The sequence below is a fragment of the Harpia harpyja genome, chromosome 19, assembly GCF_026419915.1.
Source record: "Harpia harpyja isolate bHarHar1 chromosome 19, bHarHar1 primary haplotype, whole genome shotgun sequence".
NCBI lineage: Eukaryota > Metazoa > Chordata > Aves > Accipitriformes > Accipitridae > Harpia > Harpia harpyja.
In genome coordinates, this window is record NC_068958.1 from 18,469,490 (window position 1) to 18,491,742 (window position 22,253).

The 22,253-nt window shown below is 54.2% G+C and overlaps 1 protein-coding gene across 1 annotated transcript; it reads left to right on the forward strand.

Moving 5' to 3' along the window:
• Positions 1-224: 224 nt before the first annotated feature.
• Positions 225-20,875, forward strand: TBC1D22B (TBC1 domain family member 22B). Its single transcript, XM_052815102.1, has 13 exons — positions 225-470; positions 5,064-5,120; positions 6,080-6,393; positions 7,314-7,493; positions 7,994-8,064; positions 8,494-8,622; positions 9,080-9,145; positions 10,079-10,193; positions 17,221-17,327; positions 17,677-17,752; positions 18,074-18,201; positions 18,438-18,533; positions 19,034-20,875. The coding sequence occupies exons 1-13, from the start codon at positions 415-417 to the stop codon at positions 19,160-19,162; spliced, it is 1,524 nt and encodes a 507-aa protein (XP_052671062.1). The 5' UTR covers positions 225-414; the 3' UTR covers positions 19,163-20,875.
• The last annotated feature ends 1,378 nt before the right edge of the window (positions 20,876-22,253 follow it).

Genomic DNA, 22,253 nt, shown 5'->3' on the forward strand with positions numbered 1-22,253 from the left:
ATGGCGCCGCTTTCGCGCCCCACTCCATGCCCCTCAATGCTAGTGGTTTGCTCCACCCTCCCCCCCGCCCGGGGCGGGATGATTTATTCCCTCCCCCCCTCAAATGGTCTCTCCCGCCCCACACAGCCCCTCCTCCAGCCCTTCAGACCCCGCCCCTTCACTTACGTCACTCCCTCCTCCCGCTCGCGATTGGCCCATCCGCAACGCCTTGCCCGAAGCGACCAATGGCGGCCCTCTCCCCGCCCGGACCCAAGATGGCGCCGCCGAGGGCTGCGGGCGGGCGGCGGTGAGGCGGCCTGCGGGGGGTCGCCGCCTTCCTCCGCGTTCCGCCGCCGCGCCGCGGGGCCGGCCGGCCGGTGGGCTCGCTCGCTCGCTGGCTGGCCGGCCGGGCCCGCCCCTCCCCTCCCTTCCGCCATGGCGGCCGAGAGCGGCAGGCAGTTCTGGAAGCGGAGCGCCAAGCTGCCGGGCAGGTGAGCGCGGGCCCGGCCCGGCCGGTACCGGTCCCCCCGGTCCGGCGGGGAAGGGGTGGAAGGGCCGCAGCCCCCTTCCCCAGCTGGGGAGCGTTGGGTAGGGGAGCTGGAGCAGCCCTTCTGCTTTGGGAAGGGGCTGTCGGCGGCACCCACCCTGGTTATGGGGCTGGGGGCCCCGGGGTACCCCCCTGCAAGGGTGGGCGGGGGGGATACCAGCGGTATTTACTCCGGCTGTAGGGCAGCGGAGCTGGTTGGGGGCCCCGGGGTTCCCCCCTGCAATAGGGGGGGATGCCAGGGGCACCCCAGGCTATGGAGCAGGGGAGTTCTGCTGGAGGAAGCTCTCTCTGTGCGAGGGACAAGGGCAGCGCCACGATTGCCCCCTCATCTGTAGGGCAGGGCAAGGCCGTGTGGGGGCTGGGGGGGCCCTGTGTGCACCCTCTGCCCCATGGGCGGCAGGGCCTCGAAGGCCCCCCTGGGCTGGCCTCGGAGCCAGGGCTGTACCATTCTCCTTTCCAGAGATGCTGAAGAAACCTTATCCCTTCCCGAAGCCCTTAGAGGTGTCGCCTTGGGTGGCAGCAGCTCTGTCCCAAACAAGTGCCCCTGCCAACGCATGCGCCCCCCCCCGTTATGCTCTCCTGCGTGGGATGTCACTCCTGGTCCACCTCTACTCAATATGAGGGACTGGGGGGAGCTCTCTGTGCACCTCCCCTGCTTTGGTTCCTCTGGCTGTGATGTCCCAATTCCTGTTGAGGCACCTGCACTCACCCAGGGATGGGAGAAACAAGTGAAATGCCTGATTCAAGCGGTGTATAGGAAGAAGAGGCTGGTGGTGATGAAGGAGATGCTCCCTACAAGGCTCCTATGGGGAGAGGGCACCCACCTCTCTGGGGAGGCTTTCACAAGTGCTCTTCCCATCTGGTGCTCCTCACGTTTGCTCTCATTTGCCTTATCTGAACCGTGCCCTTCCCCACTTCGTGTGCGGACGCAGTCTGAAATGCTTAGTTGGCTTTAAATCCTGCTAGGCCAGTTAAATCTCTCTTTCTAATGTGCTTTCACTTGGTTCTTTGTCGCTGTGCCGGCTCCCTCAGGTTGGTGGGACAATACAGGTCTGTGGCAAGCAAAGGGAAAGCAACAAGCACAACACATTCCTCCTCTTCTGCTCATGGGGGCAGAAAATGCTGTGTTCTCCCTGGGTCATTTTGTCTCCTGATTGCTCCCATCCCTTACCCAGAGGTCACAGCCGTGCTTCCAGCTGGTGGTCTTAGACAGCATCTCTCTTCTGCAGTGGGGTGACTTCGAGCTTTGGCCTGGAAAGCTCAAACCAGGTGAACCAGTCTGGTAGGCAGCCGGTCCTGCCTAGACAATACACTCCAACGTCAAGTTTTTGGCAAAGTTCTCCCCTGCTCCTAACTGGCTGCTTGGCAAATATCCTGCTGTCCAGGAGCCTTGTTACCACCTCTAAATACCCTGCGCGCTGGTCCTTTCCAGGAACAGTTACTGACAGGTCTTGGGCAGCACAACCATGAAAGGTAGAGGAGGGACGTGCTGCATCCATGGTCGCTAGATGTGAAACTCCCTTTCTTCATTTTTGTCTGAGCTTTGAGAGGTCTTGCTGTACATATTCTTGGCTCTCTCCTTTCTCAGCCCTGACAAGCTGGCAGAGGGAGGCTTTGTAAAGATGTGGAGACTGTTAGCTTCCTTTTCTGTGACACTTTGTGCATTTGGTCACTGAGTTTTATTAGCTTTTAGTTGGTGTTTTTTCCCTGTAGATCTATGGTGGCAGAACTAGTAAATGTTTTTTCATGTTTCCAATACTGCCCTGTGGTTTTTGCATTGGGAATTCTCGCCCCAGTAATTTTCTGGGGATGCGTTGGCAGGTTGCTCTAGTGTGTTATCCTGTGTGATGGGTTGTTTATTTCCTGCTCTATAGAGAGATGGGCAGTCAGGTTCCAGTGGGGGGTATTTAAATGCTGTTTTAGAAGGAGAGAAGCAGAATCTGCTAGGAATAGATATATTCTGTGTCCGAAGTGGCACTGAGGTTTCATGGATATGCTTTCTGCTGCAGTGTCAATAACCCACACTCTGCGATGATCTCTTCGTGAGTGGTATAACACAGATACTACAGCTGTTGTACCAGACACTGAACACAGGGTAAAAAGAAACGCCGGTCCCAACGAGCTTAAAAGGAGACAGGATAGGGGACTTGTCCAGTCAGTTTGGGAGCACAGTGTCAGCTTAGATCTTGGTTCCTGTCTCAGTGGTGTGTTTGCTGAGAGGTGGTGCCTGCCCTGAGCTTTCTGTCCATGCAAAAGTCAGGTGAGGACAGCTTGGAGACAGCAGATTCATCTAGCCAAGCAGCATCAGGGAAAACCAGGCAAGAGTAAGTAAAGTTACTGAGCATCATTTGGTGGTATCACTCCCTTCCCTCAAGTTTCTCAGCTGTAAAAGTAGGATGTGGTAATGCACCTTTGTGTGGAGCTGTAGTATCTGCTGGGAGTCAGCTACAAGGACGTGAGCTAAAGGAGCGGGATCAGACATCAAGGGTGGCACAAACTTGCCGTCTGGTAGTTGTGCATGTGCTCGTGTATCTTAGAAATCACCTGTTGCACACCTCGGAGCATTTGCACTCCTCCTGTCCAGCCTGTTACACCCTCTGCACGGGTGGATAGGGCAGAGAATCAGCAAAGATGGGACAAACATGGGGTGAACCCGCTCCATGCAGCAGTTGGAGGTCACCGATGCAGGATGGTGGTGTTCAGCCCTGCCTTTGTAGCCTGCTGGAAACGAGACTGTCATCTTCAGCCGCTTGTGTGGGAGCACAGGCTGATGGGCTGTGCAAATAGATCAGCTCGGGATGCTTTGTTTGGGGGAGCCTGGGTTCAAATTCTTTAAGAGCTGCTTGGGAGGTGGGACCCTCTGCTGCTGTAGCGGCCGTTAGCCAGTGAAGGCATCAGCCGATTGCTTCAGAGCCCCAGGGAAGGGTTTCCTCACCCGGAGCTGGCTGCCACATCCCCTCCTCTCTCTCTAACACACATCAGTCGTTTGGCTTGTGAAGTTCAGGCCTTCCCTCGTGAATCAAAGCGGTCACCCGTCAGCAGCACGTGGATCCCTGCACAGAGAGGAGCAGCGTTGCGACTGCTGTCACGAGATGGTGTGAGCTTGGTGCTGGGTATTGGAGAGGCTCTGCTGGCTCCTTTTCTGCAAGAAGCTGTCATGAGTCATTGGGAAGCAACGCTGATCTGGAGGGGCTGTTTTTCTTACTCCTGTTAATCTGCTTGCTATGCCCACCCACGGGGGTGCCTCTGCTTAATAGCTGTCCTGATTCCTAGATGCTAATTAGTCAGCAAACTCTTTCCTAGGCTTGATTGCTGGTGGGTAAACACAGTGAGCCTTTTCAGCGCTTCCAGCCACGAGGGACGGCCGCTGCAGCGGCGAGCCCACCCCTCGCCGGGCTTCACCACCAGGATCTCTCTGTGCTGTGGTTGTTTCCAGCCTCTGCCCTGGATCTCTGCATCTCTCCCCTGCCAGCTGGGCCTGTTGCTGCCACTTCCCCAGCATCAGCTGGTTCCCAGTGCACTTTCTAGCTGTGCCAGGCTGCCATCCCCCTCCTATACAGCTGGGCTCTGCTCGTTTTACTGCCGGGCACCATCTGCAGCTCCTGGAAACCAGGCCAGCTCTGTTGACCCAAGAGGAGCCTGTCCCTTGTGTGCCAGCTCTGAATGGGCCCTTGTCTCCACCATGGGATGCAGGACCATGCTGTGTACCAGGGGATGGGGAGGACTTGTTTTCCAGAGATGGTTGTTCAGGGTGGGGTGGCTGTGAATAGTCACCCAAATGGAGGTAATAACTCGGCATCCCTGTCTCATGTCCAGAGCCTGTAAAACTAGTGAGGAGCACTCGTCTAGCAGTTCCTCCCCAAGGCGATGCTCCCCATGTAGTGCCTGCAGCCCTCGGGCTCCCTGTCCCACTAGTCCCACTCCACAGGGAGGGGAGCTGAGGGACTGAGATGTGGTGACTCATTTCAGGCCACATAGGAAGTAGTTGATTAAGCTGGGATTTGGACCTGAGTCAAACCGTGTACCGTACCAGAGGCTGCTTTGCTGTAGCATTGGCTACGAGCCTGAGAGCCAGCATGGGGTTCAAACCCTCAGGTGCGTTGTGGAGGAGCCCCACGTTGCTGGCTTCCCTGTCCCGCAGGGCTTGGAAGTGTGAATTTCCAAACCTGGAAATCCCCTTGATGGAAAAGAGACTGAACGTCAGTGTGTAAGGCAGGGAGACTGAGAGACATGGTCACTCAGAGTGAATCGGTGGTGCAGGAAAGAGCAGATCTCAAATCCCAGCTCAGACCGTAGAGACCCTAAGAGTTTAAACAAGGCTTCTGTTTGCTGGTGCAAAGAGCAAATCTTCAGCTGAATGTGGTGCTTTGGATCTAAGGCTTTGAAGACAGAAGGTTATTGAAGTTGGTTTTGGTCTCTATTCAGCTTCCGACAGCAGGCAAGAAGTGTTACCCCAGTCTAGGCTGAGGAGATTATTCCTGGGTGCTCTGTGGGTTTTTGCATTGTCTTTTTTTTTTTTTCTATCTTCTTCCTGCAGCATTCAACCTGTCTATGGTGCACAGCATCCTCCACTGGATCCCCGGCTCACCAAAAAGTAAGTGTTTATCTTCTGGAGATGCAGGCTGCGAGGCTTTGCAGGTTTTTTGGCTCAGTCCTGCAGTAGGTGGAGGTCTCCAGCATCCTCTGGCACTGTGATGTTCCAGCGGAGAAGGGCAGCAGTGGCATGCGGTGCTGTCTTGAGCTCTGCAAAAGCTTGCAGGGAAAGCTTATTTGCTGGCACCCTTTACAGCCAGAAATCCATACTGTACCAGACACATCAGAGGAGACAGGCATATTTTTTAGCAATGGTGTTTGAGCCCTCTGCTCCCCTTCGGAGACAGAAGAATTAAGGGAAGGGGAGGTAAAGCTGCCCAGCAGCTGCGAGGCTGCAAAATTGCAGCACCCTTCCCAGCAGGAAAAGGCAGAGCTGAGCTGAACTGCCTCCTTGTCTCTATCTCGTGCTGCGTAGCGGTGAAGGTTCCCCCTTGTCTGTGACACTTCAGGTGGTGGACTTTGACTCCTGTAGCTTAAGGGTAAATGCAAAAGCTCCTCCTGTGCCTGAGAAAAGAATCAGGTTGGTCTGTCTGCTGGGAGCCATCGCAGCTGTATCAGGGGTGTCCACAAGTGCAGACTGGCTCCATCCAACCTCTGACATGCCTCTCCCAGGTCGCAAGACTTTTTTTGTGTGTTATTTACCAGTTTCCTCTAGGGTGGGGGGAGGTAGACCTGGAGGAATTGTACGTCTCTCCCCTTTGCCCTTCTGAGCTGGGAAGCCTGGCGCCTCTCCAGCTGTCTGCTGGCACTGTGGCCTCTGTGCCCTGCCATCACACCAGCTCAGGCTCTGCCTCCCGGCAGCGGGCAGCCCGGAGAGACTTTACACATTCCTTGGGTTTGGGAGGAGGAACAGGGAAACTGGAAAAAGGGACTGGCTGATTGGAGTGAGGACGTAAGGAAGGAAAGAAAATGGACTCGTCTGACAGCATGGCTTTGATACTGTTTCTCTCTGGCTCCCAGCTTCATCAAGGACCGCTCCAAGACCAACACACTGCCTATGAAAAGCAAGAAGGCCTCCAGCTTTCATGAGTTTGCCCGCAACACCAGTGATGCCTGGGACATCGGTGATGACGAAGATGAGGACTTCTCTTCTTCCTCTTCTTCTTTGCAAACTCTGAACTCTAAAGTGGCCAAGGCCACGGCCGCCCAGGTTCTGGAGAACCACAGCAAGCTGCGGGCGAAACCCGAGCGGGCCCAATCCACTCTCAGCGACATGCCCACCAACTGCAAGGTCATCAAGTCCAGCAGTGAGGCCCAGCTGTCCAGGACATCTGGTAAGAGCTGTTTTCAGGAGCAGCCTCCTGCTCTGGTGCTCTCCTGGTTGACTGCTGAACTCAGCCACTTGCCGCTACTCGCATGTTATGGGTGAGAGGCTGTGACACAGCCTGTGAGCTCAACAGAGGCTTTTGGCTCCTTGTAGTATCCTGTACTCCAAGGAGCCATTTTTGGAGTCCTGGCCTTAATGCTTCAGTGTCCTTTGCTGCTCAATATCCTGCATACAGGAACGTCTGTCCCAGAGGATCCCGTGTTCTGGGTGCTAAGGGATTTTGGAGATCTGTTAAGTTCTTGCTTGGGCTTGCTCACCTTCTGCTTCCTTTGTGGCCCAGTGTGCTGCTCTTAGTAAAGGTCTGGATGAGGCCCTGTAGAGCCCAGGTCGGTACAGCTTGGGCAGGGAACTGGGCAGCATCAGCCCCCGCTCACTCTGCCTTGTCGCAGGCAGACGGCTGCCTGTACTGTGAAAGTAACCCAGCAGGTCCCTGCTGCCAGCAGGTGGCATTGGCAGCCCATGACCTCCTCTCTCTGTGCTAGCAATTAGCTTGATCACTATTTAGATCAGAGGTGAGCAGAGGAGATCTGAAGGTCAGTTCTTCTGGGATTCCCACAGCTCCTTTTGCTTCATCTCCTGTGTGTCCTTCTGCCCATGGCTTCGCATGTGAAGAGGGAAGTCTGATCCACTGGCAGCCAGGTGTCTGGATGCAGGAGGAAGGAAGGGAAGGAGAAAGGGGAGCGAAATGATGGAAGAGCCACAACAGCTGATCCATCAGAGTGGGCCAGTGATGCTCTGTTTGTGGGGGCTGGGAAGAGAGGGGTGAAATCTGCAGTGGCAGGTCTCTGACAGTGGTCAGAGGAGCAAGGTAGGGCTGGAGAGGCACGATCTCCTTCCCCACCTCACTGCAGCATCTGCTCCTTGCAGAGGAGGCCTGTGTTCGGACCCCGCTTCAGAAGCAGCAGTCCCTTCCCCTTCGGCCCGTCATTCCACTTGTTGCCCGAATCTCTGACCAAAATGCTTCGGGTGCTCCCCCCATGACGGTGAGGGAGAAAACCCGCCTGGAGAAGTTTCGGCAGCTCCTTTCCAGCCACAACACAGACCTGGGTGAGTGTGGCAAAATGGGGGTGCCTGTGGGTGGGAAGGGGAAGGCAAAGGGGGCCTGCTGCCTGCTTCAGGTTGTAATTGGATCTGCTCCAGGGTGGAGAAAATGACTGCCTGCAGTTGCACCAGGTGGGATGATTGCACAAACTGCTCTGCTGGCAGATGGTAATGTCCTCCACCACCTCCCTGCCTGTTCCCAGTCTTTCTCCATCTGACAAATGATGGTTGTGATCACTGGGGGCTGTTAGGCTCTGCATGAGAACTGACGTTCCAGCACACTGGGGCCCCTGCAGCCACCAGTTCTGTGCCCAGGCTAAGCTGAAATCATCTCTACTGCCCTTGCTGCAGACCCACATCCCCAGTCATTGCTAATGTGGAGCCTTCCTGGAGGCTCAGTGTCTCCAGAGCCTGCAGGAGCAGACTGGGCTTTCCTCTCCTTCTAGGTGTAGTGGTGCCTGGACGTGCCTAGGATCTAATCCATTGCCACCACTGTCCGTTTGCAGATGAGCTGAGGAAATGCAGCTGGCCTGGTGTGCCGAGAGAGGTCCGGCCTGTGACGTGGCGTCTCCTCTCAGTGAGTACTTGGAGCTGTGACACAGGAGTGTGGGGGGAATGTGCTGAGCCAGGGACATGCGCTCCTAGACCTTCATGTGTCCCATAACCAGGTTTGCTCATGTTGTATCCGTGCCCAGCCTATGGGTGACCTGTAGGTTTTTTTGGTCAGGGAGTGTAATTGCTACATCCTTTTTGAGCACAAAGCCCAGACTGGTGCTGGGAATGTGTGTGTCACTGTTTTGGGAAACTGAATCCCATGAAGCTGGGTTGCTCCAAGATCAGTAAAGGCATCAGGGGCTGGGAAAGCCAAATCCCATGAAAGCTCTTTCCCCAGCTCCTGAGTCTCTGTGCCTGATGATTCCGCGTGCACAGCTGACTGGTAGGATTTCAGGGGATGGTTTGTGGTGAGGGAAGAGGGTCTGCCCTGACACGGGTTTTCCTGCTGCAGGGTTATCTCCCCGCAAACATGGAGCGGCGAAAGCTGACTCTGCAGCGCAAGCGGGAGGAGTACTTCGGCTTCATCCAGCAGTATTACGATTCCCGCAATGAGGAGCACCATCAGGACACCTACCGACAGGTACGAGCCCTCTGCCTGTTGCCTGGCTTTCTGCCTTGGTTATATCCCTTTCCTCTGTCTTGCTGCTGCTTGTCCATGTGGTTGGGGTCATGCTAAGACTTCCTGTAGCTGTAGCTATTAGGAGTCTTCTCCTTGGGAACAGGGCACCATGTTTCTGTTCATCTTCTTACAGGTATTAGTTTACGCCTTCCCTAAATTGATCTAATAACTAGATTTCAGACCCCAACTCTTTCCCAGCTCTGGCCACCTGCCCATGCCTGAGCAGCAGAGACTGGAGATAAAACTGTAGGTGATTTTCTCAGTGCAGCTGTCATGTGTAGCCCTTGCTGTGCTTGTCAGCCAGTGCAGCTCTCGCTTGAGGGGACACTGAGGGGTGGATTGTCCTCTGTTAGCCTGTCATGAGTTATTGTGCCCCCAGAAAGCACGGCTGGTGTGTGTAACCCACCCTCTCTTCCAGATCCACATCGACATTCCAAGGACCAACCCACTCATCCCCCTCTTCCAGCAGCCGCTCGTCCAGGAGGTAAGGGGGAGTGAAGCTCCTGCCCCACGTTTGCCGCGGGGCGTGTGTGTGGAGTTAGACTAGCACTGCCACTACTGGGTTAGCTTTGTGGGGAAATTTACCTGGCTGACAGCTCCTGATGCAAATACCTGCTGAAACTGTTTGGTCTTGTCCCATGTTTCTGAAAGACATCAGACTTGGAGCTCAGGGTTATGAGATCAGCTCTTTTGTGGCGAGATGTAGCCAAGAGCTGGTAAAAGACCTCAAGCTTTTGTTTTGAGACAAATTCAAGGCATTTGAACCAGAACAGGAGATCAGTTCTGTTTTGCTATGAAACCTCTTTTGTGTGAAGCAGTATGTGAGAAACCTGGGCAGGGATGGGTTTGAGAGGTGCCCAGGAGGTGTGGGCATCTGTCCTCCTCGGAAACAAGCTCAGCGTGTGTATGTGGTACGTCAGAGAGTGGTGTCCTGGGGCTGGGGCATTCTGGAAATAACACCTTGGTTGTTGGGGGAAGGCTGACCTGTTGGAAACTATCCTGATCTGTGATGTTTTGCTGGGAATACTGTGCTGATAACGGAAAGTAAGTAGCCTTAGCTTTCCACGTGATGTTCAGCAAGGCGTGCTGCTCTGCTAGTAGGCAGCCCTGCCCTGTGGGTGGAAGGGTCTTAAGCCACCTGGATCTTAAAAAGTTGGATCTGCATTTCTTCAAGTGGAGGCTTTGATGAGGAGCCTGGGCTGCCTTGTTCTGTGAAGTGGGGGCTGGCCTGTGTGTGGGATCTGTGGATCATACAGGAGTCTCTCCTAGGACTTGCGTGCTTCTTATCTTACCCATATTGCTGCAGAAAAGCCTGTCAGCGCATGATCTCTGCTCCCTGAGATTAGCAGTTATGCTTTTCTGCCTTTCCTTTGTGCACGGCTAATGCAAGTACCTGCTTTCCCTCATTCTTCCCTAGATCTTTGAAAGAATCCTGTTTATCTGGGCCATTCGACACCCAGCCAGCGGCTATGTACAGGGAATCAATGACCTGGTCACTCCATTCTTTGTTGTGTTCCTCTCTGAGTATGTTGGTAAGTGACATTTGCTGTTTGAAGCACGGTGCTGCCTCTCGACCACGGTGTTTGAAATGGTGTGAAGTGCTAGCATCAGAAAAGCTTGCCTTGCTGGAGGGGATGATGTGTTCTTCCTTCAGCGCCTCTGCCAGGCTGGAGATGCATCTTGACCTCTTACTGTATCTTTGCTGCCTGGTTGAATCGACTTCAGTTTCATAACCTTGCTGAGCTCCACGGAAGTTGAAGTGCTAAGGGAGGATTTGCATTTGAATGTACTTAACATCCTTACAGCTTGGAGGAGAATGGGGTCTTTTAGGCGCTGAGGGAGTTTAGGCAAACCTCTGATATACAGAGTTGGGGGAGGGGAGAGTCTTGCTCTCAAAGCTTGGGCTTGGAGCTAGTTATTGCTCTAGGAGGAATGAGTGAAGTATAAAGAGACCCTGCTGAGAATGTAAAATAAACTATTTAAATAAAGATTCCTGTGCTGCTAGTACAGGTGTGTTTCTCAAGCTGAGAGTTTCAGAAAGCAAATTGACTTCTCCCTGCTGCTTTTGGCTTGCTTATCAGCCAGTTGCTTTTAGCCAGAGATCAAGTCATTTCCACCCATAGCATTTTTATTCTTTCTACAGCTCTAGCTGTGTTTTGGGGTTGACATTAATGCTGGGATGCTGTAATCCCTATGCCTAAAGGCTCTTCATTTTCACTGTAAATAGAAGGAAAAGGGAATTTGTAAGGCTGTATTAGTGACAGAGAAATCCTGTCGAACAAATATTTTTAAGGTCTGATCCAAAGCTTGTTGAGTCAGTGGAAGCCTTCCACTATCTAGCAAAGGCTTTGTAAACTAGTACTGATCTGCCTCTTCTGAGGATGTTGTGAAGAGGTAAGCCACCTCGGTTTCCACTGTGCTAGCTGGTGTGGTCAGGATTGATCCCTGGAAGTGCTGTTGCTCCTCACAGCCTGAAGAAGGCACAAAATGTGGCACTGCTACCAGCTGGAGTGAATTCCCATTCCTGGGAGGTCAAGACCCTGTCAGGTCTTAGCAGGTTCCCTTTGAGTGGCTTTTCCTGTGCCTTATTGCTTGAGCGGCATTGATGGCACTTAGTCTTGGCAGAGGCTGGTTGCCCAGGATTGTTTTATTGGCTTAGAAGTAGAGCTGTGCACAGTGAGTTGTCTGTGCAAGAAGAGAGCTGGTCTGAAGCATCAGAGCTGCCTGCAGGTAGCTGGTATGTCTTCTTGCAGTCCTGTACTGTGTTGGGTGTCAGGGCTCAACTCTCTCTGCTTGTGGCTGCAGAGTTCATGCTGCATCAGACCTGTCCATCTCTTGCCAGGGTCATGCTTCTTGCCATATTCCAGGGCTGTTTTCACCCCTGACTGAAGCTTCCTCTCTGAATGTGGCCTTCCTGATTCCAGCTGTCTCTGAAACCTGTGTTGGAGGAAAAAACTCCTCTGCATGAGACCCATTGAGTTGAATTTGGCCAAGCAACATCGTGCATCCCCTTTGTCCCTAGAGCCTGGGATTCAAAGCCAGCCTTTAGGTCACAAGCTGTCTCAGTGGCTACCTGCTCTCTGGTCTGCCTGTGTAGCAGTGAGAGTTTAAGGACAAAATCAGTAATTGCCTTGAATGTAGGCGGGAAAGAACTGGCAGTGCTCATGGTCACGTAACCCCTTTTGCAACAGGATTTAAGTCGCTGGTTTGGAGCATTGGCTCTTCTCTACAGCTGCCTTTACTGACAGGCCCCTGAAGAGCTGGTGCTGGGCAGGGCAGGTCTGGAGGCTCTCTTTGTGGGATCACTAATTCTCAGGATCCCTGGATCAGCCAAGTCTGCACTGTACCTGAGTTCTTGCAGCAGGAGAGCCAAAAGAGGCCTTGCACAGTTTGGTAATCCTTGTGCAGCACGTGCGAAGGGACAACTCACCTTTCTGTGGGAAGTCTTTTGTTCAAAGGAAATTCTGCTTGTATTCTTCAAGCTGTATCCCTCTTGGGAAAGAGGACAATCTGTGTGGCTCAGGCAACCCCTGCCCACAGAGCCACTGAGGGCTCATACACCTGTGTGTCATCTGAGGGTACTTCCACATTCAAAGGTGTGTGTACAACTGGCCTGGAAAATTTTCCCTCGCTTTTCCTTTAAAGCTGGCTCTGGGAAGTCAGCACCAGCCCTGGCTCCATACTCAAACCTCTTGGGTTTGCTGCCCCTACTCTCCTTTCAGAGCAGGTGTTTTGTTGACTGCAAGATGCTAGAAGGGACCCACTGTGCTGCCGGCTGGCTCATCTGCTTGGATGCCCACTGTCTTCCCTGGGCTGTTTGTGTTAGAGCCTTTGAAGGGCTGCCTCCCGCAGTAGCTGACTCAGCAGGACCATCACAGCTCTCCAGGGACCGTGGTGTACATGTGTGATTCCAAACTGACAGGCAGAGGTGGGAGTTCACAAGCTGTTGACTTTGGTTAGCTGTTCAGCACAAGGCCAGGCTGACACCCTGGTCTTCTACTGTTCAATCTAGTGGCTTCTCATAAAGCAGTCTCACTGCTGATAATGGGCTGGTCCCCATCTCCAAGTTCATTGTAGACTCCTAACGCATCATCCCATGCTTTGAGCAGGCATTGCATTTGCAGACAAACAATCAACTTTTCTACAGATCAGTTAAAACCTCTCCTTGGTGCTCATCAGCTGATTAATGTGTCTGGGTGGTAGTGTCTCCATTATATATCAGTTACTAGACCAAGGCGTAAAACATCCTTCAGAGGGCTTGATTGGCTTCCCACCAAAGGCTAGAACGTGTCCATGGGGAAAACGTGGGTGGTTTGCATAGGGGATGGTCTGTAGCTTATCAAGCACATTCAGGGAACAATTCGGCAGTTTTCTTCCATTGAAATGGACAGGAGCAATGAACCAACAGTCAGCAGTAACCCAGCAAACTCCCAGGCCCTTGTGTGCAGAGGGATTAAACACAACTTGCTTGGGGTAGTAGTTAGAGCAGTTTGGCTGGCCATACTGCTGTGTCTTTGACTTGATGCCTTTCCATCGTCACCATAGAAGGTATGGGAAGGAAGGGTATATGCTTCTCTGTGTCCTGAAGGAGGTAAACAGACCAGTGAGTGAAAAACATCTGTGGGAAGCTATTTCTTCTAGCTGCCCTGGGATGCTCTGGGAACTGGATGAGCCCGTTATTAACCTGCATCTCCCTAGCCTGACTGAAAGGGTCCCGTTGATATTGCTTCCCTCTTCTTTCTGAGCAATGCCTTGAATCCAGTGTGTGTGCCCCTTTGACCAGCTTCAGAAAATACCACCTAGGCTGAAGTAGGGAGAAGCAGCTCTTCCCCAGAGCTTCCCATCCCTGTGTGTGAACTCCCTTGCCCCCTTCTCCAGTGCTAGTCAGGACCCGTTGCTTTTCCTGTACTTGCACCCAGTCCGAATGCAAAACTCGTGCTTCTTCTAGGTGCTGTGCAGACTGCTGTGAGCTTTTGGCAGATGGGATAGATTTAACTGCTGTGTTTTCCCGTTTACCCTAGCGTGGCAAGCTGGCTCACCTTCTCCTGTGATGCTCTACCTGCCTCCTGCACACACATGGCTGCCTCGGCTACTTGGCAGCAAGCATGGGCACTTTGGGCCCCTGCCACTGCCAGCTCCATAGCTGGAGCTATTCCTCCTCCCAGCTGATCGATGGCTTCTGCTGCAGATTGCTGAGCACTGCTTGTTTTCAGCTGGTGCCGCTGTGAGGAAGAGCTCGAGGGAAGTATTGAGGCTGCAGGAGCAGCTGAGCCTGCTGTTGCTGCCCTCTGGTTAGGATGGGCGCAGGCTGCCAGTGCTGCTGGGGATGCAGAGCTTGAGCGGTGAGGATGGGGAGAGGCAGTCTGGCATCTGTGGAATTGGGGCAGGGATGACACCTCAGCACCTGCCGGAGGAAACCACATGCCCCTTTTTCCAGGTGATCAGAGAGGGCCTGCCAAGCACAGGGATGCTGAGCTGTTAGTCCTGCTAAAACTGCCTCCCAGCTCAGGTCCTTTAGCCCCTCCTGCTGCACTGAGTCAATCCCAGTTCTCGTGGCTTGTGTTTGCATTTAAAATGGCAGTGACAGAGCTCAGAAATGAGTTCAGCATCTCCAGGTAGTGTCAGTGCTGGCCCCCGCACCCTCTCCCAGTGCTCTCTGCCCATGTCAACATATGACACCACTTCCATCCTCTCTTCAAGGCCTTGCATAAGGGATTGTACCAGCTTTGGGACCTGTTTGGCATTTCACCAAGTCTCTAGAGGGGAGCAGTGCCATGGAAAGTATTGATCTTGCTCACTCCTAACTGGCTTTGTTACTAAATCCTAATCACGGTTAAATTAAGACTCTGTTTCCCTGTAAGCAGGAGCAGAAATGAAGCTTGGGTGAAGAGAAGGGGAGCCTTGTACCTGGGTGTTGCTAGTCACACTGTGACTGACCCAGCTTGTTCTGAACTCTGCTTTTGCCCTGGACCCGTCACTCACTGCACGCAGTGCAGACTTGCCCATTACTGTGCAGAGCTGTGAGCTGAGACTGGGTTTAACTGTTCTCCAGGCATTTAGTCCTGCACTGAGCCCCAGCTGCCAGAATATGGGGAGTCATTAAAGCTCCCCTATGGAAAGCAGGGATGTGGGAGGCTGGAGCCCTGGCTCCTCTGATCTGCTCCATGGTATGCCCTGCCTGGCATTTGGGGCAGGGGTTCAAGTGGGACTGTGATGCCCAGCTGCCCTTGGGCACCCTGTGACACTGGCACCGGTGTCCTGGCTGCCTCTAGCCCAGCTGCAGGCAGCTATCACTGTGCCGCTGGCTCCTTTTCAGTCCCTGTCGGAGCCATATGTTGAGTATCTCACTCCTTTCCACAGGGCCTCTTTAATGATGCTGCTGAGCAGATGTTTGTGCTGAGCCACACACTCCAGAGACCCGGGTTTTTTTTTTTTTTCAAAGCTTCTTGCAATGTGTGTTGGCTCATGCTGGGGATCTCCTACCACTGTTTTGCTTTGACACTAGGGTGCTGGCAGGGTTGCTCCTCTTGTCCCCATACTGGTGCAAGCAGCAGGGTGTTGCCCATCACATGGGCAGGTCACCACATCCCCTTCTCCATCTCGGTCCTCATGCGTGGAGCTGCACGGGGAGGTCTGCTGCACAAGGCTCATTCCTGCGTGGCTGAGCCTGCCTCTCCCACCAGTCCAACCTGACTGTACGCATGTGGCCCTGTCCCGCTCCTTCTCCTGTCCATCCTCCTTCCTCTGTGGGGGAATTTATCTAGGGAAGGACATGGGTGTTAAACAGATTTTGCCTGCCTTTTTCATTACCTGGTTGAGAGTGGCTGTGGAGAAGCCAGCAAAAGAGTGGTAGTTTTGGATGATGACCTGCAACTGAAACACAGCTTTGTTGCTCTTTCTGCAGTACAAGATTGCCAGATTAACGCAGGTTTAAGCCCTTGCTTGTCCCTAAAGCTCCCTGTGGCAGTTTGCTCCAGAGCTGAGCTCTGCCCCAGAGGAGGGGCAGAGGTGGAAGCAGCGTTGGAGTTGCTGGCTCTGCACTTCCCAACCTCCTGCGGGCAGGATCTGTTAGTGTCAGTTTTCACAGCGCTGCCAGCCTGCGACGGCTGCCCTGCGGTGTATCTGAGCCAAGAAGGTGGCCCAGCTCCAGCCCCGAGACCCATCTTCTCCCTCTTGCTCCTTTACAAGCAAGATCAAAGACACTTGTTTGGATTTCTGAGCCTCTGGATTTGGAAATAGGCCAGTTCAGCCCTGGCATCTGTTGATCCGATTTAGCGGCATGACAGCTCCCTCCGAGGTCTCCGTCAGCAGCGTGACAGCCGCTCTCCTCCTGAGGAGGAAGGGAGGGAGCTGCTGCATCGGCCAAGCCAGGAGGGCCAGACCTGTGTCTCCTGACTGTTTCCTTCCTAACTTCCACTGCCTTCCCTTGCCTGTTGCCCTCCACAGCCTCCAGGTTAGGGTGAGCTTGGCCTGGAGCAGGTGATCTCTGCTCCAAACTCAGCCAGCATCACCGCTGTCCCACCCTTGAGGCATCTGATCTCTCCCTTGCCCTTCCAGGGGGTTCATAAGCCTATTTAAAAGCAAGGGCAACCTTTTGCACTCTGTGAGTACTCTTTGGGGACAGAGCTGCTACGAACCCTTGTGCTCTCAGGCACCTGGTTCACTGGGTTTGAAAAACAAGCTTGCACAAATCTCTGCTTCCCCTGCAGCAAGGCTCCTCTGTGCATGGGGTTGCTTCTGTTTGCTGGAGCTCTCCTGTTAGCCGGGCTCGAGGAGGAGGAGAAGCTCTATGAGGCTGAGCAGTCCCTCTGCCGTGTGCCCCCACTGTCAGGCTCCATACTGGATTTAACTCAGAGCCTTTTTGCTCTCCAGGAAGATGTCTGCATGCTTTTGGGTCCTTGCAACTGTGCCCGAGAGTCTTCCTCTCCTGTAGACATTTCTGAGGCTTTGGTAGTTCTTCCTCACAGGTCCTCGGAGTTGGCAGCCAGTTTTTGGGTGCCCCTGTTGTGACTTGGTCTTAGGCTGGCACTGATGAATCTTATCTTTACCAAAGAGGGAATGGGAGATCAGGTCCCTCGTGCTACCCCAGGTCAAAAGCAGCATTTTTTTCCCTGGTTTCTGGTTGCAGTGATGGATTCACCTCTCCCGGTTCTCCCTGTGGTGCCACCAGCTGGCAGAGACCTGCTGTCACCAAGGCGGGATGCGCTCCAGCAAGAGGGGTCCCATATGCCAGGAGCTTTGTCCATGTGCAGCCCTCGCCCCAGAGGGATGACAACAACAACGGCAGTTCTGTGGGATCCCTCCCACGGTCCCCTGGGGAGCTGGGCTGGGTTCACGTCATGGCCACTGAGTCTTTCAGGTCCTTCAGCCCTTCGCCTGGGTTGGAGAAGTAGCTCAGTGCATGGGTGATGTGGTCTGTGCCAGGCAGGCCACTCATGTCATGCAGGGAGCCTTGTAGTGCCTCTTGCCCTGCCTTGGCTTGATAAAACCCCTCGATGTGTCCCATGAGCCTCCTCGTGTCCCCCGTCCTCCTGATGCTCTTCCCTCTCTATTTTGCAGAGGAGGACGTGGAGAACTTTGACGTGACGAACCTGTCGCAGGATGTTTTACGGAGCATCGAAGCCGATAGCTTCTGGTGCATGAGCAAGCTGCTGGACGGGATACAGGTGAGCCTCTTCTGGGGCCGCAGAGGTTTCTCTCCCCTTGCTGGGGTAGCAGTGCAGTCATCTCTCTGTGTCTGGGTGAGCGCTCTGTTTGTCCCAGCATTTGGGAGATTTTGCTACTTCACTGAGCAGAACCTATGGGTAAAATCCTGGGGAAATAAGATGCTGTGGCTGTCCAACTGGCACTGCCCTGACTAGGGACTTCATAAGCAGGCAGATGATCCTAGTGCTCAAGAGCCATGTCTCCTTGGCTCATGGTGATCTCGGCTCCCTGTGGAGCTGGGGATGTGGTTTTGGTCATTTCTAGCTGTTGTTAGAGCTGCTGCTTCTGACTCATGGCCTCTCCCCACAGGATAACTACACCTTTGCACAGCCAGGGATCCAGAAGAAAGTCAAAGCCCTGGAGGAGCTAGTCAGCCGGATCGATGGTAGGTGACAAGGAGATCGGAGCAGGTTGGAGCCTCTTTTGTCACAACAGCGGGAGGCCTCCTTTGCAAGTCGTACTCTCAGGGCAAGGGTAGACACTTGCCTACAACACGTACGGAAGCAGGGCAGGGTAGGGTCAGCCAGAAACTGCCTGGGGACAGGGTTTTTCTGGCCAGGTAGCACAGGGTGAGGTAGTAGAGGCATTTGGGAGAGCAAGGTCTCAGCCTGAAAGTGTGTGAAAGCTGGTGCATTGGGGGCAGTGCCGCACGCGGGAGCTGGGGCACTGTGGTCCCCGGGTATGTAAGTGAAATGTGCTGTTTCAGAGCAGGTACATAATCACTTTAGGAAGTACGAGGTCGAATACCTGCAGTTTGCCTTTCGCTGGATGAACAATCTGCTTATGAGGGAGCTGCCTCTTCGCTGCACCATCCGCCTCTGGGATACCTACCAGGTACGCAGGCTCCCACTGCCTTCCCTGCTTGGCTGGTTGCTGTGGGGCCAATTCCCTGTAGATGAGGGGATGGAGGTCTTCTGGCAGCACAGTGCAGCTGGGGAGATGAGGGAAGGAAAGCAGTGTGGCCCTGGGACATTTATAGCCAGCTGGGTGGCCCTGTAGGATATCTGTGTCCAGGGAAGTCATGCTCCAGCTGAGCTGCAGGAGCTGACCCAGAGTTTTGCTGTCCACAGTCAGAGCCAGAAGGATTCTCACATTTCCACCTGTACGTCTGTGCCGCCTTCTTGATCAAGTGGCGGAAGGAGATCCTAGATGAGGAAGACTTCCAAGTAAGTCCCTGGGGCTGGGGGTAATTGCCTGGGGGTAGAGGGGAGGGAATTGCTCTGAGTGGGAGCCCAGCATGGACACAGTCAACAGTCATCTCAAAGCTGGCTCCAAGATCATCCAGTCTCAGGATCTTTGCCTAAAAGTAATGTCTGAGCTTCAGCACTCAGGACAGAGAACTGAGCTGTTGGAGGGTTCAGGCATCAAATACCAGCTCTTCCCTGGGCTCAAGCTTTGATCACGGTAAGTCCCTTCGTGTTTGCCTTCTGGTGTCCAGCTGTAACACTATGGCAGCAACCTTTATCTCAAGGGATTTGGGGGTATCTGAGGTGCTTCACTGATTCGGATCTAGACACGAGCACATCTTAATGCTGTCTCTGAGCCTTTCAGACCTGTGAGTGTGGTGAGCGAAAGTTACTGAGTGCTGCTGCCTCTGGTCGTGCCAGCCCCAAGCCTGCTCTGGAGCCTTCAACCACCCCAAACTAAGCACCTTCCCCTCTTTCAGGGCCTTCTGATGTTGTTACAAAACCTGCCCACGATACACTGGGGTAACGAAGAAATTGGACTCCTGCTCGCTGAAGCCTACAGACTCAAGTACATGTTTGCAGATGCCCCCAATCATTACCGCCGATAGGTGCCAGGACTCGACTCCCTCCTCTCCCCCGTGCTCACACCCCTGTCCTGGCCCAATCTGATCACTGTGGCATTTTTGTCGTCCCAAGTCCTCGGACACTCCGACTGGGAGCTGCTCCTCGCTGTACAAAGCTCACATCGACTCTTGTCTTAACTCTTATCGTGTGCCTGTCTGCCACTCCATGCGCCTGGATGTGCCACTCCAACGACGTCAGTATTTCACACCGTGCCGGTGGCTCGAGCCAGGGAGAGAGCCTTGAAGGGGCTGCGGGAGGACATGGCGGGCAGCTTTACAGATAAACTGAGCTGAGGATAAAGCCCTCCTGTCCTCTCCACTCCCTACCCTGGGCTTGTCCGGCTGGGACCACCTTGGCTTCTCTGCCTCGTGTTAACCTGCCACCACGTGCGCTGCTCCCTTCTCTCTTCTGACACCGCTCCAACTCCCAGATGAAAATGCCTTATCAGAGACCCACCTGGCCGGAAAAATCCTTCCCCACGAGGGCGGCAGGGCAAGAAGTTTCTCTCAGGGCCTAGCTTCGCTCTGAGGGTCTGGAGACCCCAAGCACTTTGTGGGTTCGCGAGAGACCCCCTCGCGCCTGCCCTCTCTCCCTTTCTCCATCCTCTTTGCCTCCTTCTTCCCCAGGGCAGCAGGGTGGGCATGGCGGCAGGGGGACCACTCCATCCATGTGCAGTTCAAATGATGCGTGCCAGCTTGACGGGACTTTTGGTGACCGATGTGCTGTCGGTACAGCCCCCTCCGGCATGGCGGGGAGGTGCGGGGGGGCTGGTAGGGGAGCAGCATCTCCCAAAACCCCCTTGCAAAGCCCCCGCTCCTCCAAGACATTCTGTGTATATTGTGTTCTTGTGTATATGGGTCAAAGATGTACAATATACGTCTTCTGTTTGTAGCAGATAATGATTTTATATTTATAACGTGCACCCCTTGTTCTCCCCATCCTCTCCATGCCTGGGAAGGATACCTGGGTACGGCGTCATTGGGCTTCGGACCCCTCCGGAGATGGGGGGCATTTCGGAGCTGCAGGTATTTCTGCCCCACCGTGTTTTTGCAGTGTTGGATCTGCCAGGAAGAAGTGCGATAGAAATATGTATCTCGAGGCTTCCCTTACAAAGAGGATTTGGGCATTTAAAGGAGATGGGAGCTCCCAGTGGGAAGCAGGGGAGAGCCGTGTTGAGGAAACAGGGTATCTGGGCTTGTCGGCTGCTGGCATATGCCCCTCCGAGCGCTGCAGGGCAGAGCTGTGCTGGTGCTGCCAGCGGGACTTTCCCGGGAGGAACGATCCCAGATCCAGCACTGGCTGCCCCCAGCACTCCCCGGCCATGCGGACATGTCCTCCCAGGACTTCCTCCGCAGGGCCGGCAAGGACCGGGCTGGCCTCGTTGCCGTCTGCTTTTAAGTCAAACCCATCGTAAATGTTTTAATGAGCTGTTTTCTTCCCGCAGGCAGGCGCTGTCCACGTCGTGCCAAGGGCTGGATGCGGGAGGGCGTGGGGGGACGGATCTGGGCCACCCCAGGTTTCTCCCGGCGCTCCCATGGGGTGATGTAGGCTATCTCGGCAGGGTGCGGAGTTTTCTGGTCCCTCCGCTTTCCGTTGCTGTTCCCGGTGGGAAAAGGCGGTGGGCCGTGAGGCCGGCGCCAAGCATGTGAAAGGCAGAGCCTTGTTGCCAATAAAACTCCAAACAGCGTCTCAAGAAATCACTTTCCTAACCTGGAGTTGTTTTTCTCAGGCATTTGGACTTTCACTTTATTTTTGTGTGTGCCTTTTGTTGTTTTCTCTGAGACAGGCCTGGTGGTCCTTAGTTTAACATGATGAATTAAAAAAAAAAAAAAAAAAGGGAAAAAAAGTAACAAAACCCAAAACTAACAATTGAACTGTGTGGTCTGGCAAATGTTTGCGGTGGGGTTGAGGGTGGTCAGTCCTTATTTGGCCTCATGAGGGGCTTCGGGCACATCACCTACCGCTGCCTTGTGCCTCAGTTTCCCCAGCTGTAAAATGAGGGGAGGTTCTCAGTGTCTTGCTGGGGGACTCGGTGGTGGTGTCTGAGTTTGCTGTTGGTCAGAGCAGCTTATGGGAGGTCAAACCTTTAACCGCCCCCCAAGTCGCTTTCTATCCCGTTAATTACTTTTTAAAGTTCAATGGAGCAGAACAAATATAATTACTTCTGGGCGAGTCTAATTACCTGCATTTGTTGCCCAGGCTTTGTTACAATTGATTGTGAAGGGCTGGCTCTCCAGCTCCTTCCCCTGGGTCCCACCGGGCCCATGCAGCCCCTCTCCCCATCCAGGGTTTGTCCCCCGTCACGGCCGTGTCCTCAGCACCAAGTCGGTCCCCAGACCCCTCTCCTGGGCTCTGCTCCCTGCACCCCCTGCTTTGCAGAGATGTTAAATCAGGGAGCCTTTAGTCTGGGGCAGGAGAGCCCGCCAAGGTTGTTTCTGGCCTCAACACTGGCAGGAGCTGGTCTGGGTTTCAGACGGCCTTCCCCGACCGGGCCAGATCCTGCTGCAGGCTCAGCGCCCTTTTCGGAGTAAGTGCCTTGTTGTCCTTTGGAAACTGAGGCTGTTACAGCCAAGGGGTGACCGTACCCCCGATCCTGCAAGGTTCTGAGCATCCCCATCCCCGGGTGACCCAGGATGAGGCCCCATCCCACCTGAACGGGATTTCTTCTCCCAGCCTGGAAACATCGGCATGGCTCCGGATGAAAGCTCGGGTCCCTGCAGGCAGGGAGCAGGGTGTCCCTGTGGCCGGTGGCACTGGAGGGTGGGCAGGCTGCGCTGCCGCGGCGGGGACCACCCCGCTGTCCTCTGCGTCCGCAGGAGACACGGTGTCACCTCCAGCCCCGCCAGCCCCAGCAGGACTGGGCACCCGCCAGCAACTGGGGTTTCACCCAGGTTTTAGGAGCTGGAGGTCCTGTCTGGGATGGAGCAAAAGAGGCAGGGACCCGCTGCAGGGAGTTTAGCTGCAGGGCTCGTTATTTCTCCTTTAATTATTACCATTAACACTGCACCGTGGGCTTGCATCACAGTCGCGTGAGGTCCAGCGATGGAAATGCGATTGCCTCGGTCTCGGGCTGCA